The sequence below is a fragment of the Thunnus maccoyii genome, chromosome 16 (assembly GCF_910596095.1).
Source record: "Thunnus maccoyii chromosome 16, fThuMac1.1, whole genome shotgun sequence".
Classification (NCBI taxonomy): domain Eukaryota; kingdom Metazoa; phylum Chordata; class Actinopteri; order Scombriformes; family Scombridae; genus Thunnus; species Thunnus maccoyii.
In genome coordinates this window covers 12,527,295-12,543,872 of record NC_056548.1, presented here as the reverse complement: position 1 = coordinate 12,543,872, position 16,578 = coordinate 12,527,295, and the positions used below count along the sequence as shown (strand labels likewise).

Below are 16,578 nucleotides of genomic sequence, written 5' to 3'. Positions count from 1 at the left end.
AGTTAGATGCAAAAATGTATTATAATGTTTATAATATGCATTAAAATGTATATTATTTGTATTATTAGGTTCAAGTGACAATGAAAGTTAGAATTTGAAGTAAAATTATATTTCTTTCAGTTTCATTATATTATCACTGTATTCTCAAGCTTGTTACTTACATTACTGTAGGAATATTTACCCAAAGCTTGACTCAAATACATTCCACTACATTTAAAAGATAGTGAACCCCCTCCTCAATGTCTCTCTGGGGAGGCCACAGAAAACCTACCAGCCTGTGGTGTACTGTGGACAGAAATTGCTTTAGCAGAAGCACAACAGGGCATCTCACTGCCTACTGCTGTCCTAATAGACGGAAAATATGACCCTTACCCGGCCCTCTTCACTTTATTACAATCTTTCAAAATTCCTGTCTACTGAGGTGCCCGAAGATGTCAGAACTGTTTTATAATGGTAGCAAAAAAAAAAAGCGGGAAAAGTCCCGCAATCACCATCCTAATTGTGATTCCTCTTGAAAGCTAAGGATCTTCATGACTCTGTCTGTGACAAAACATGTTATGGCTATTATAGTACGTTGCCATTGTTATAGTATAATTATTGTCACTGCTGCTTCTGCAAACTCTCGTGGAAAATTGAAAATGAGGTCCATGTTATCCGTCAAGTGGCGAGCGTCCACTGGTCTGGCAAGGAAACACATTACACTGACCAATTGCCTACTCCCCCAAGCGTGGCTGGGAAACTTGTACCATTCTGCGCAATTTGTTTCATTCTTCTTTTGCAATTGATCCCAGTATGCAAAGAGAACCTGGGGCAATAGACTCTACCATAGCTGCCCAGCAGAACTGTAGTACTCTGCTGTAGGTTTCCCTTTGTGTGTGTATGGCTTGGGGGTTGAGGGACAGCACTGATGCTACTGCCAAGTACAGCACACAATACTTGCTTTTACCATTATCATATTCCTAAGTTGAATATCTGTCTCTACAAATATTTACATCTTATTTTGTCTAGCAACCCAATAACTTTCAAGATAGGGTCCCTATAATTGCTATAAGCTACACCTTACTTGTGCAACGGGCTGCTTACTTCAGTGTTTTTAGCCCAATGAGCCGAAAAGGCAGGGCAATCTATAGAGTGTGCTTGGACAACATCCCTATGATATGAAGAGGAAGTAGTCATTCCTGTGCTTCCTAATCAAGTAATTGATTGCATCTATTATTCATGAACTCCTTAGCCTGACATGAAGTTGTAAACTCAGCACAGCTTCTCTTCTTTCTACATCTCTCCTCCTCTGCTTACACTTCATTCATCCCCTCACCCTTCCAATGCTCATCTAACCACATAAAGCTGTGGAATTAGTTTGCCAGTCTCTCAGCCTTCAAGGGTTGTACCCCTAAGCCCCAACTGCCAGTTTGTGTTTTGTTCAATATGGGCAGCCAGAAGTGTGAGGCCGTGCACTGGAGGCTGCCGGGGCTGCCCTCACAAGCTCTGCACTAGATCAGCCTCTGGGTAATGTCATTGCCACTTCCAGGCTACAAAATAGCTGGGGAATTCTACCTTCACAAGAGCTACAACAGAGCAACTCAGCTGATTCCGCAGAGACAATGATGGAAATCGCAGTTAAAGCTAGAAACAATCCAACTGGGACAATTTAAAATATTTAAAATGTTATTATTTCAGTATGTCATATGTCTTTAGATGCCCTCTCACCTTATATATTTTTTTAAAACATTCAGGTGAGCTTTACTAAAGCTTTTTGAAGTGAAAATAAGACTGTGACTTTTCTGGTGACTAAATCAGGAAATATAATACAGTTTGATGAAAAATACTGATTGAACTGACTATCTAATTAAGCTATGTAACAAGATTCATTAACTTGTGATTAGATCATCTTGCCCAAACAGTACCCTAATGTAATGTTGTGAATTTTTAGGTGTGAAAAAAAACTGTAAAAAGGCTCCTTAAGTCTTAATCAATGTTTGAATTAAACAGTGCCTACACTGCAAATAACACTAAGCTGGTACAGAGAAACAATACAAGGTATACAGATATATCCATTTTGCTAATGAGTCCACAAAAAAAAACAAAAAACTGATCAAGTCTTTTGTCAATTTCTTGAGCTATAAAGTTAAACTAAATGTATAAAGAGCTTGCCAGTTTAATGCATCATGCCCATTACCAAATCTGTGGATTTAACCAGCATGTAAAAAAAGAGATAAACACTACAGCCATAATAAATAATCAATGAGCAAGTCCCTAAGCTTCGTCCTCCTGAGCCTAGATATTACCATCAAAAACACAGTGTCTGGAGCCAAGAAATCACCATATCAATGGCACATGCCACAACAACCCTGCCCTGCGCTTTCCTTCCAAAGATCATGCTAGATAAACCCCAAATAACAGAGAAATTAACAAATGCTTGACATTTGCTCAACATCCATTATTCTGACACTTCTTCAGAATTTCAAAAGGCTGAACGCATGCTTAATCAACATTCATATTCCCAGAGCGAGCCCCAGCACCATATTGCAGCCCGCCTCAGTGCTGATGAAAACGGCACATTAGGGCCCGATTCGAAAAACGTTCAGGGACTCCTCACCAGGGAACTCTGTGTGTCTGTGTGTGTGTGTGAGAGAGAGAGAGAGAGAGAGAGAGAAAGAGAGGCACTGGCTGTGTTTTGATGGGAGGGATGCTTCACACTTTACTTTTAAAACATTTTCCAAAATAGAGGCATCTGCCCCTTTCTGCAAACCCTCCCACTTCTATAACTGTGAAAGCCATATGAGGAGTAAGCTGAATGGCATTTTAAAGAGGGGGGTAATCATTACATCCAAATTCATTCATAATATAGCACAGAAGGACACAGTGGACTCTCACATTCCCTCCCTCTTTTTCTCGCCCTCCTTGCACAGACTCTCTCGGGGGACAAAGGGTTGAAGGACTGGGGTCCCCTCTGGACCCAGGGGAAGCCAGGCCAGGCCTCAGAGAGCAGCCCATCATTTCCAATTCTAATATGTGGCAAGAGAAGGACCTGATGGGACTGATGTCACATTTTTCCCTGCACCAGCCTGCGATGAGCCCCCCCCCCCTCCCCACCACCCCTTACCCCCCTTGCTGCCTAGCCGCGGTCCAGATACTAGGCAGGACACCACGGCTGGCTAAGAGGAGGGCAAGGAAGAGAGGGCAAGAATGGGGGTTGATATTTGCATGTCCCTCCATTGTGAGTGGGGGTAAAAAGTGACAGCACCGTGTCCAATTCTTTTCCCCCCAGAGCAGCTCGGGCCCGGCAAGAGAGGCCAGGCTGACAGATGACTCCCAACATCTGTGTTATGCAGCCGTTACAGATGAGGGACTCCACATCGCAATCTCTCTCTTTCTATCTGTCTATGGGACCCTCCCTCTCTCCTCCCACTATACTCATAGTACAACAGAAAGAATGACAGACCTTCCGTGGAAATTACCTTGAAATTGTCTATAACTATCATATTGTTCAAAGTTTAAATTTTCCTCCCTTTGAGCCCGCAATCAAAAGCAATGATTACGAAATGGTTTTATACACAATACAGCATTCAGAGACTTGAGCATAATGGCTACTGCTATTGATCTACGTCATGACACTCAAATATAATGTTGTTTTCAAATTAATGTTTTAATTCCAAAAAAAACTGGACAATATTGTTTTTGGACAATATATTAAAGTTAATATCAGGATATTAATCAGAATATTTTCTCTGATATTAATATTTATCATGGTTTGGAAAATCACATGTAAAATGTGATGTGTACTACAATGATGTAATACATAAATATGTTCCACTGCTCTGCTTTACACTAGACAGGTCTTTGCACATGTGATACGTACACTTCAATAACTCCTTTTATTACTTTTTAATTACAATTTGCTCAGAAACATTCATTTAGTAATGAGAATTTTGTAAAATGGTAATACAGTACCATCCTATCATCACGATATGACTTCACTTAGTCAATAGCTGACAATATTGAATTATAGCCCGGCGATAATTGCAGCTAAATTTTATCAGCATGTATTTCCATGCATGACCCAGGCAACAATTCCATATATTGATTGGTTTATATGTTTGAATACAAAGGTTAGCGTAAAAATATTAAAAATTTGTATATATGATGAAATAATCACTTAATATAAAAATAAGCATGTCCTGCTCTACCAAAAATATAGCACACCCCCCTGAAAGAACTAGCACAGTTTCCAACATTACACTGGCAGACAATACATGAATCTACAATTCCCTCACCATTGCTTGCATCATTTAGAAATCATCCAGTGCGATGTGAAATGATTTGATATCCAGATACCTGTCTTTTCTATCTCTGACTATTATAACCCAAATAATATTCTGCCCACCCATTCAGTGCAGGCCAGTTCACAACAAACCCCTAACCCCCCTCCAACTCCCCCTGCCAGCCCCAGCCTAGCCAATATTTACGCAGTGGCAGGGCTCCCACACAGTCCGAGGGGACAGGAGGGGTGTGGGGTGGGGGTGGCTGACTGCCGTGCCTGAGCGCATGCTAAGAGATGATGGATGGCCTAGTCGATATGTTATGTCTTAAGAGCCTGATTTCCTGCCAGTCCAATCACTAACCCTCCAGAGCCCAGCTCAGCTGATTGGACAACCAGAATAATTTCGCAGGCTGTGAAAACACTGCTGCCGTGCCTGTCTGTCAGGCCCAGTGACGAGACTCAGGGATTTTAAAGAGCAAGGGCCTCCCCAAGATTGGTTATGGTGAACGAAATAATAACAATAACCAGCAAGACTAAACAAAAGAGCCAGCACCTCCAGGAGGGAGAGATCGTGCAGAATTATTGGAAGGAAAACGGTCCAATGTTTTCCTTTAATTATTACACCCACCAGTACAACTTTTCGAAAAAACTGGCATTTGAACAGTTTGGATTAGGAAACCAAAAGGAGAAAAGGAACTCAAAATAAACATGAGAAGGACCTCCTAGTGTTGGTGCCTAAACATACAGGATATTAGATGCACTTTATACGCATGACATATTCTGTAAAATGCGAACAGTGAGAACAAAGGCAAGCTCAAGCTCAGCTGCATCCCCTTTGGGGACCTGATACCTTCTTCTAGATTGGTGATTAGGTCACAATGGAAGTAGGAAGCTCCAAATACATGCGACTTTGTAAGTGACCTAGACGGGATCTGCCATGGTGTCCTGGTGGCCTTGGGGGATTACACATGTTACGTTCAATAAAGTGAGGGCCCTCAGTGTCAAGGAGAAAGGCAAACACAACCATTAACCTCTCTCTTCGATTTCTGGATGTGCAGGCGCTGCATGGCAAAACATTGGCTAATGCTATGGTGAAAGCCTATACAAGAAGCTGTGTGGAATTAATTAGTGATCATAACAAGTACATTAAATGGGATTATAAATATTTAATAATGGAAGATAAAACAAAGAGAGACAAGAATAAATAATGTTTCTAGGGGAATTGATAGACAGTAATCATTTAATTTAAAGTGTAATTAAGACCAGACATGCCTGCAGAACTACAGATTACTTTCCCATTATCTAAACACATCTTATTTCACACATTACTCGTTGATTCACAGTGCACAAAGTCTGGTTCATGTACAGCAGTTTGGTGTTTTCTCTCTCACACTAAAACACACACGCACCTACAGCAACTATACCATGTGAAAAAGCACACGTAAAAGAGAAAAGAGACTGACAAAATGAATAGAGTCCGGTGAGTAACCACTTACTTTGGAAATCTTTCCTTCAGCATCTTCATACACTGGCGGGTAGGTCTCAGCTGCTCAGTCCATTTCGCTATCTCTTTATATTCAGCTCGGGACAGTCTCATCTTTCTTTTTTATCAGCCACTGTATCTATCTGTACAGACAGGTGAGAGTTTAATTAACTAATGCTACTGTAGAAATCTGGTTTTGAGAAGTAAACAAACGTGTCAGGTGACTTAACAGCTGTCAAAAACAGCTGTACCTTCATTGCTAACCGAACTTAGCTTTATGTTATGGCTAACGCTCCGCACTAAAAGCATGTGGCGACATACAATTCAATGTATCATCTTGGAGGGATAACAACACAGCTAATGTATGTAAAACGTTGTCAAATATGGCCACAGAACAATAAATACCATTCAAATCGGCTTGTTTACCATTGACTCCTGCTGCCTGTGGACAGTTCTTCGATAGCAGCTTCCCGCTAGGAAGTTGAAGAGATGACTTTTATGTGAGCAGCGCGTTGATTGGTCGATACATCCACGAGAGCTGAGTATACTGGCAGATGATTGGTTATTTTGCAGCACGAGGGGCGGTATCTAGCAATGACATGCTGCTCACTCACTGCCGATCTGAAGCATCTCTCAATCCTCGTAAAATGTAAGCGATACTCACAAAGGACAGTTCTTGAAGTAAGTTGACGTTGGCTGTCCTGCGACACTCGTCAAATACTCCTAAAATCTGACAAGGCCAGAAAAAAAACTCTTCAAAAATACATAAACCGTGCAGGGAAGTCGTATTTGAGGGACAGAGTGAAAGAGAGATAGAGGCAACCGGAGAGGGAGAAAGGAGGGAGCGCGTTTCCTAGTGTAAAGGTGTTGCTGTGTCACTGATTTCACAGTTTAATATTGGTCCTGCGCCTGCTTGCATTTTTGATGAGAATGACTAAAACAATACAGGCTGCCTTTGTGCCTATAGTCTATTTAAAAAGATGCTGCTTCCTTCACTGATTCCATGCACGGATAATCTGCTTTGACCATGTTCTCATTTGTGACTTTTTATATTGTAGCCTACCGTCTGATGTAACATAAAACGTACTTTTGGGTATGACAAAGGCTAAATAAACAAACTAAATATTTAATGATTAAAAATTTGATATATTTTTCAGTGCTGAAGCTTGTGACACAGTTTCAGTGGCCTGACTCTTCTGTTTTTTTAAAATTGTAAATCCTAACAGAACAGCCCAGGTAAAACAAAGTGTTACTATTCATCTTCATTTACAGCTTCAAATTCTAGCATCTTAAACGGCTAACTCCACCAATTAAGACAAAGTTAGTTTCATTATGGAGTGAAGTGATTTAAAAAATGTACCAAAAAAGAAGTCAAGGAGTTCACCTAGTTGCACTGCAGTGAGACATCAGTGATGTTTATATACTGAATTCTTTCACCTTGCAGTGGTTGAATCAGGGGCATAGATACTAGGAGTTCTGCTTCCTGAGAGAATATTGGTCCGGGCTTTCCTTAATTAACTTGCAGAAATTTTCGTGGGCCATCTCCAACCGTGGGCCCCCAGAATCATCAACACCTTTCACCTCACCAGTGAAGGTACTGCTTTAAATGCCCCAGGCGCATATATGTAAATGAGACCAAGGATGATAATATGCCATAGAGTACTGCAGTAGAAAAAAACTCTGCAGATTTGTAAAACATACAGCTATAATGTTGACTTTAAAGTAAAGAGGAATTGCCACCTATGCAAACTGATGTTTTAAAAAATAGTCAATAGTTCATTCATGATTAATTCAGTTTCTTTATTTTCATTTGAACCATATGATTGTCTATATCTGGAGTGTTGACTTTAGACAACACTGAAATAGGACTACAATCTTTAAGGCCTAATTTGTCAAATAGAGATCAATATTATTTTACAATGGCATTATTGTGTAATTAGTCTCTGAACAGTGCTAAACCTCCGTCTACCCTAATAGATTTTCTCTGCAACCTTCTCTCTTTACATACAGATGCAGGGAAGTCCTAAAGTCATTTTATGGTGAGTTTTATTTATTTATTTTGTTGTTTGCACAACATAGATTGTCCCATCATTTTGCACAAAAATGGTCACAAATAATTAGCTTTAAAAATGTGAAAGAAGATATCAAACAAATTCTATAGTCATACATTCTTTTGACAACAACATTGCTGGTTTCTCTCATTGTGGGTGAACAATGCATGGATGAGCAGAAAGGATCTATCTGACCTGTGGTGCATCAGAAAATAGAGCTCATTGTTGTTGGGCAGTGTAGTATGATGACTGAGATGAGCTGAGGTCTCGGGCTGTGTGTTCACCGGCACAGTCCCCGCGTCTGAAAGGGCTCAGTGCTCTGTGGTGGCTACAAAAGGGAGCTGTGTAGTGGGATTGGTATGGCCAGATAAGATCAGGGCCTCTGAGGAAGTCTGGTCTGATTGCTACAAAGGGCTGAGGTCAGGGGCAGGAGGAGCAGTTTACTCATCTAGGTATCAGTGGATCAGGGGGTTTGGTGGGGAGCCGCGTGTGTAATAGGTATAAAAGGATCAGTGTAATGTGATGGTATAAAAAGATAAAAATCAGAGAAGGGGTTGGAAGGCAGTGTACTGTAATGGCTCCAAAAGCTGGGGGATCAGAGATTTTGTTATGTGTGTAGGTGTCTACTCGTGTGTGTGTGTGTGTGTGTGTGTGTGTGTATTCCTGTGTGCGCACACACCCTTGCATGAATCAGTTGGTGTCTATGTGCATCTTTGATGGCTATGAGAGCCACAGTGGGATGTGATGAGAGCTGAAGGAGAGAGTGAGGAGATGGAGGGGATACAGGGGAAGGATGCAGGGGGAAAGACGAGTGCTTTGGAGGCTGCGTGTAAACAGGGCAGTGGTACACACAGTGCCGTTAACCAGCTGTGAAGCCTGCTCACAGTGGGAGATGAATTTACAAAGGATGTCTCCCTCTGATATCCAGGAGACGCTGCACTGATCTTTGCTCCACTGCTCTCGGCACACCATTGTAGTGCTAAGCACTGTGCCACTAATGGCACTTATATATACCTTAATGCCTGGAAAACATTTACATTTTGCTTGCAGGAGAGGGAAAGTGTGTGGCTGTGTAGAGGAGAAAATGTGTGTGCTTGAGAATTTTTTTTTTTTTATCGACAGCATCTTCAGTGGATGCATCTTAAGATTTGCGAGGTGTAATTTCCTCATCACACAGTTTAAGGAAATTGCAAGTCCTCCCATGTCTTGCATATTAGTCCCTCCTTACCATATCCAGTGATATTACTCACCATACAAAGAGAGCATTTTGTTACACTAGATCATCAGCATTACTGTCATAATGTTTCGGGTTTTTTTCCATTTGTGAAGTCAGTGACTTCACTCCTCTGTACCACAGAATTGCTCTCCAATCTTCGGGGAGTCTGGGATCTCAGCTTTAAAAATCACAGTTTAAACATGAGGCAAGCCATAACCAGGAAATGCCTGTAGTATTAGCAAGGTATCGGATTCATGCATTCCCCCCTGAACAGCATGACTGGCCCTGAAAATCCCACATCCATATTTTACATCATGGGAGACAAGACACATGTGTTTCACCCTAGCTTTGAAACGTGTTCCTTCCATTTATTTTATTATCCTTTAATGAATTTAATTAGTGGACATGTAATTAAATGCAATTGTGATCAACCCCATAACATACACATACGCGCGCACGTTGTTGATGTCAATTGCTCAAAACAACATGTGCGATGTGAACAAATTTACTGGATTAATAGGGGATTGATAATATTTTGGGATTGTATTTCACTCTAAATGGCTGCACGCCGAAACAAAGGCTGCAGCCCAAGCTCATTAATCATAGTCAACGGGTTGCCCGGGTGCAATTTGCATGACCAAGGTGGCTGCACATGCTGCCGTTCGGCCTAGGTTGCTGGATCTGCCTCGATTTGGCCAGACCGTTAACGCTGCGTCAATCAAGGATAACCCAATAACAGTATGACAGAGTAAGAGAGGAAAAAAAAAAAAAACATTTTCTCCTCATTACCCAACACTCCTTCCCCTCCCTTCCCTTCTCTTGTCTGCCCAACTTCTTATTTTAGTTAGCACTAATTACACTGGCCTGATGAAAAATGAAACCATTCGCTTACGCTTATTACTGACAGTATAATTTAAATATTTTTCAAAATGTTGAAATGCTTGAACATTTAAAATATTTCATTTTCTAGTACATACACATTTAAGGTATATTAATATCATCTAAATGTAATAATATTTTAGCTTGAAGTCTAGCCTTTTTGCTTTTTTTTTTGAAAATTTAGGGAAAATAATCACTTTTATCTATTAAGAAAACTTTTTTGGTTCATCTGGATTTTTGTCAGTCACAGTTTGGAGCCTCAATAAGCCATTTTAACTGCAGATAATTGGGTTGAGGCGTGATGCAGTGAAGTTCAAAATGAAGCACAATTTCACAAAGCTGTAATCTCACTACTGGCTCCATACACTGAATTCTAATTATCTCGTCATGAACTTTAAAAAAGAAGCAATGTTTTAATGGCTTTTTAACTCCATAAGAGGTGAATGTGTGTGTGTGTGTGTGTGTGTGTGTGTGTGTGTCAGTGTGTGTACATACATGCATGTGCATATGTGCATGAGATAGAAGTTAATACGTGTGTGCGTGCATGTCTGGGTTTTTTTTGTGTGTCAGACGCTCACTCACACATACACACACACACACATAGACACACACAGACACCCACCATCACCACACACAGACATGTGAATGCAGCTTGTGTCTGGTCTGGCCTCTCTACCTAGCTCTGCCGCCGCGGCTCACGCTGTGCTCTCCCCCCATCCCCTAATATCCTGGAGGCATTTTTCTCATTATCACATATTGTTTGATGTCTTTGTTTCTTGATGATTAACCATGGTCACCAAACACTGGTCTGGATTGTTTAAAATTTAATTTTGGGGCTCTGAAGTACCTGCAGAGGGGATGACTGGTGGGGACACCCGTATTTTATGTATGCTATTTTTCACGCTGAAATGCAAGAGGACACACATTGAAAAACACAATAAATCCTCGAGGAGAATCATTAGTGGAATAGTAGTGGTTTTTATGACCATTGTTATTCAACGCTGTATTGAGATGCAGTAAATTATTCTGTTTATTATGGGTTTATGGATTCAGTCCCATTTTCAGAATAATTATGTTGTTCTTCATTCTGCATAAATAAAACTACTGTCTATATACTTTTCTGTGTTTAAACATAAATGTAAATGTTACATATGCAGTAAATATTTATTTTTCAACAGTAGCAATTTTTAGCTTTTCAAAATCATTTTTCTTTGTGCATCTTTTGCACATTATTTGTGTTTTGACTGCACTGACCATGTAGCCTATATATTTCCCTGGTAATTTTAACATCATAAAGACAAAAATCTTGCATTAGGAATACAAGATATATCACAGAATCAACACTGTAAGCAAACAAATAGGGAAACAACACTCTCTCCTAATGTCAGCATGTCAAAACTATATTGAATACTTGAAATATCTGTGTATCTAAGGCTGAATAGCAGCCATTGTATCGGTCTAATGATATTATCCTCTGAAATTTGGAGTGAAAGAAAAATGGCAGAAATGAGCAGTACCATTGTCTGCCCCATTTTATTTAAACAAATTGCGAGAGCAGAGAGACACAGACTGCGGGAAAGAACGAGCAAAGGGAGAGGGAGAGACAAAAAGAGAGAGAGTGCTCTGTAAATGAAAGGTTATGCGTCGTCCCATGTGTTTGTATTGTCAATAACTGGCGAAGGCTGTCAAGAAAGTGGGGAGATAAAGGTCAATAACTCAGGCAAATGTGTTTGTATTTGTACACTCCTGCTGATAGCATAGCAAACGTCAGGGCTTGTGTCTGACACCCCACAACAATAACACAAATAGTGGGGCTAGCACTAGAATAGTCATTATTATTGTTGGTGCTGGAAATGAGAGGGAACCTCAGCACATGGCTGTGACAGCCGGCGCAGTGTCACTCAAACGTCACTCCATAATGAAACACGCCGGAGATCAGAAAAGGCGATGATAAAGTGTAAACACAAAGAGATTATGCTGCCGGATGATTTTGATATTTGCCTTATTTTCTTGTCTCTGAATAAACATGATCGTCACTATGTTGTTTTGGAGGTACTTGAGACAAATGTAAATACCTATATTGGAATAATTAGGGCTGTTAGCTTTTTTTAACTTAAAAATAAAGTTCCTAAAATTTAGTTTTACAATTTATTAATCTATGATTTTTCACTCCTGCTCATTATACTAAAGTAAAGTATGGTAATTCGGAGTTTTGCTCTTTTTTTTTAATAAACTAAGTAGTTAAGATATTTACATTTTCCTCTAAAAGATGAAAACTTACATAAATAAAATTTGTAGGATTTATTTTTTGTCACACAAGGTTAAGCTGTAATCTAAAAGCTTAATTTATTTATCATGGTTCCTATATGCATTCAAGTCTTATTTTATTCTGGGGCCATTTAGTATATCTCTCTGTGGCCTTGAGTGTAATAAATGTGCAATTAACAGACTTAACTAATTCATGAGGACCATTGTGAAACTAACGAAGGGCATAACTACTGTACAGACGCCGCTGTCATTGGTGAATATTGTTATTGTTCTGCTTTTAATTGCTGGAGGAGGAGGAGGAGAAGGAGGAGGAGGAGGAGGCAGCATGTTTTGAATATACATACTCGGTTACCATAGCAAAAAAGAAACACTGGCTCCCTCTTGACAGTCATATCTAACGTCAGAGGTACATGGAGGTGTTAACTTCTCTGTTTTAACCAGTTACTAAACAAATGACCCTTTTTAACATACAACACAAAGAGAACAGATATAAATAGTAATGCCTCAAGTAACAGCATCAAATGCTCTGACCATTCATCTTGATCTGTGCCCTGTATTTTTATGTCTCATTAACACACAGGGTTCCTTTTCTATACCAGATATAATTTCTATTTTGTCAGTGTGGAATCAGCATTCTATTGTACGCTTTTTTTTCCTTCAGGAAAATGCAATAATTAAAGCTATAAATCATTTTAAAATACAGTTTATGCCTAAAATTGGTACCTTTCATGCTCTGCTTTAAGTATATTTTGATGTGTACCTGAGAAGCTTATTTTCTGTTGAATCATCAGAACAGAAGCTCACAAAATTTCTGTGGGCAGATGAAGCTAAACGTACTTTTCGTAAGTATATAAAGTCCATAGGGGAAAGTGGATCCCTCTCTCTCTCTCTGTCACCTTCTCCCCACTCAGTTTGTTTGTTGGCTGTGGTGCTTCGTAGTGGTTTACATTACATATGATTATGTAAATCTGGAGCTGTTCCTGTGCATTATGGGCCAATGCATTGTCAAGATCTTTTCTAAAGCAGTCAAGTAGCTATTTCTGAATTCTTTTATTATCTGAGAGTGCAACAAAGAAAGTCTTTTGTTCACTGTTTGCCGCACACACACTCACATGCTTACACAAACACACACACACACACACATACACGCGCACTGCTGCTGCCGTCCATGACTTACTACTGTCCCCTAGTGGTGCTTGACTCCACAGTCTCTCTCAACTCTCCGTTTCCATCAACTTTCCACACTTCCATTCACCTGACTTCCCCCTGTCTTTGTCCCGCACCCTCTCTGTGTGCCTCCTCTCTGCCTTATCATGCTCAAACATTTAAAGGGTTGATTTGTTGTATTGTATGACAGAGAGCTCCAATTATGCATTGCTGTGTCCACAGTGGCTTTGCCTTCAATGGAGGGCTCCAACAGTGTCAACAAAAACAGGAACCCTGATGTTTTGTGGCTATTGTGAGGCCAGAGCTCATGTCAATAAGGTATTGTTTAGTCAGAGTGCCACACCGAAACTGCAGTGAGAATGTTATCAGACCTGTGGAAATAGGGTGTGCGCATAATAGTGCGAAAATGTAAGTATGATTGTTTGGACGAGCCCAACGCAAAGGCACACAGGGAAAAGCCTCGGAGCTTTGTCACTTCTTCACACTCTTTTTTTTTTTTAGTTAAGATACACAGCATCCACTTTTAAAAGAACAAAAAAAAACATTTTGCATCTGTCACTTTTATCATCCGATTCTATAATTATTCCTTGATTATTTGTTCTTTCTAGTATATTTTTAGTGAGGTCAAAAGAGTATTCTCTTATGTTTGCCATGAGTGAGTTGATCCTCCATTCCCTCAGCTAATAGTATGCATTTTTATACTTTCAGTTTTTCCTTTCCTGATCACTGTTATTCCAGCCCTAATTGGTGCGATAACCTGGAACAGCGCTAATAAACAATAGGGTAAAAGGGTCAGCCTCCACTGGCGGTGCACGGACACACACAGTCAAGTCACTCATGTCAAATGACCAATTATACAGGTTATAGAGGATGGCACCTCCGTCTCCAGTGCCCCGTCCCTCCTGGGATAGCTCTCCAACAAGAGGGCTATCACTCAAACCCAAACCACATTCATTCATTAGCCTGTTAAGATGGGCATCAATTATTCATTAAGAAGGTGGCCAGTGGATTATTTCTGTCAGCACTAGGCTTATTGTATCAAAGGTTGATTATGGCTTAGTTGATTTAGTATACACTATTGTCTGTGTGATCAATCAAAAATGAAAAAGAAAACTTCTTTAAATAAATACAAAAGAATGTGAGTTTAATTTTGCATTGCGGGAAAGAACTTTTTATTCCAATTAATCTTGTTTAGAAGTTTAAAACTTCAACATTAGCATGATACATCTTTTATTATATTTATTAATACTGATATGCACAGCAACATTAACTTACTGATAGTGCATTGATCTGATTTGGAGCATAATTTTCTCATTGCTCAGCATGATTCGACCAACTTAAACTCAACTTACTGTATGATACGGTATGCTGTCATCTTGATTTATGAGTAAAATATGCTCATCACCTCCCCTTTATTCTTCCTGTCCCTCACTAACAATCTTGTGCTCACCTCCTTTTCTTTTTTTCAGTGGCATCATCTCCAAAATTCTCACTCACACCACTCTGTAAAATCTTTTTATTAGAATGTTAAAAAGTCCTGTGGGGATTTTTCTAGAGAAACTCTCCAAGAGGGGAACTAGTAAAATAGTCGTGCTAAACTGGAGGACTGACAAAGCCCTTGGCTGAGAATGCTAGTACAGACTAATGCAGTACATTTCTATTGTAAACTGTTAAGTATATTTTAATAATGATATGCATTCATGTGATTAACATTTTTAAAATAAGATAAATATATATATTTTTATTTCCTTTATTCACTTTTTACACTGACATCACGAAAAGGACATTTTGAAGAATAAAATAATGTTAGTCATTATGAGAGCTGTACTAAGTATTCCCATTATTATGTTGTCCCTAATAACACCTGATGGTCCAAATATGTGCAATTGCCTACCTTTTTCTTAACAGTAACCTCATAAAAACTGTTTTTATGCAACTTTTTTTAAAAACACATTGTAAAAGTTTGTGAAAATTGTTATTAGAATAAAGAGTATTATTATTACCGCATTGTGACTGCACATTAACCTACTTTTTTTTCCCTTCCTTTGACCGACAGGACACCTTTTGAAAACTTGACTCAGTAAAGTGCTATTTAAGCAAACAGGTTGTGTGTGAGGCAACGTTTTAGCAAATACAGATGGAGTGTTTAGGAGATTAGCATCCTGTTACAACACATAGCAGCACACTTCAGTTTCATGTTTGCAGGGCTTTCCAATGACAAATTTGACCTCAGACTTCAGAAAAGTTGTTCAAAGAAGCAGATAACATTCACTGGAGCAGATAGACCATGTAAATATACACCGTGTAAGCAATTTTCTCCTCTTTTTTTTATCATAGAACATTTTAGTACACATTTTAGTACATGTGATTAGTTTTACCTTACTTCACATTTTCATTGCATTACGTTTTATGTGAAAGTGTGCATGTGTGTCTGTACTATGTTTATGTCAGCCAGTTTTCTTATAATTAAGGCTTTTTATGTAGACATTTTACTTACATTGCCTTTCATCAAGTAAAAATTCTAGTGGATGTCTACATATCATCCTGCTATTTTTAGAGTGCAATGCTCTTCACAGGCTAGAATTGTGCAGTATGCGCACGTGGCTGCACACACACACACACACACATACACAGAGCTGTAAAAACTTAATATGTTCAGAACACTAGATCACTCCTGTTGGTATATTTTGCCCCCAAACCTTTCCTCCCTTCACCAACCCCTGCAAGTGTTAAAACAATATCCAAGTGTCATGTTGTCGCACAATGTCACCACTTCATAGGTTAGAAAAATTCATTGAGAAAAAAAAAAAAAAAATCATGGGTGTGTCACTGTTTTCAGAGTCGTAATGAAGGATAAACATTGTGACGAGGTGACAGAGCGCAGACCTTGGACTTGGCCCTCAGTTTTGAGCCACAGCAGGCACTTACCCGTGATGCAATGACAGCTCCTTGAGATGGTGGGGAAATTAATTCTTACTCAGTGTAAAGAACTATTCATAACAGCTTTGCTTGAGAAAACATTAACCATTTTTCATATGGATCAAAGTGGCCATCTGGTTAAATTCACGTAGGCTATACCTTATTCATACACCTCCTCTACTACTCTCAGTGGATTAGCTTAATTTTCTGTCTTCCTTTTTCCCTCAGGTTTGTGCAGCACTTGCAGAGTGAGTCTCTCTCAAGAATGTGTCTAATTTAGTGGCTAAGAGGCAGATTTATACCTGTGCTAGTTATGGAGAAGGTTGCTCCCTCG

The 16,578-nt window shown here is 39.5% G+C and overlaps 1 protein-coding gene and 1 long non-coding RNA gene across 5 annotated transcripts in view; one reads left to right on the top strand and one right to left on the bottom strand.

The window, feature by feature from the left end:
- cdin1 (CDAN1 interacting nuclease 1) overlaps positions 1-6,262 on the bottom strand; it is a 57,005-nt gene extending 50,743 nt beyond the window's left edge. The window contains exons 1-2 of one of the 2 annotated variants that reach the window (XM_042388854.1): positions 6,171-6,262; positions 5,758-5,887 (exon numbers count right to left, since the gene is read on the bottom strand). In XM_042388854.1, coding sequence (XP_042244788.1) covers positions 5,758-5,858 — 101 coding nt within the window. In that variant the 5' untranslated portion in view covers positions 5,859-5,887; positions 6,171-6,262. Of the gene's footprint in view, positions 1-5,757; positions 5,888-6,149 lie in introns of both variants that reach the window. The other variant, XM_042388855.1, reaches the window with a different exon arrangement.
- A 68-nt stretch (positions 6,263-6,330) lies between these two features.
- The window catches only part of LOC121881191, a 56,936-nt gene continuing 46,688 nt past the window's right edge, over positions 6,331-16,578 (top strand). For 2 of the 3 annotated variants that reach the window (XR_006091713.1, XR_006091714.1), the window contains exons 1-3: positions 6,348-6,425; positions 7,189-7,338; positions 7,755-7,783. This is a non-coding gene — a long non-coding RNA (uncharacterized LOC121881191). Of the gene's footprint in view, positions 6,426-7,188; positions 7,339-7,754; positions 7,784-16,578 lie in introns of all 3 variants that reach the window. The other variant, XR_006091715.1, reaches the window with a different exon arrangement.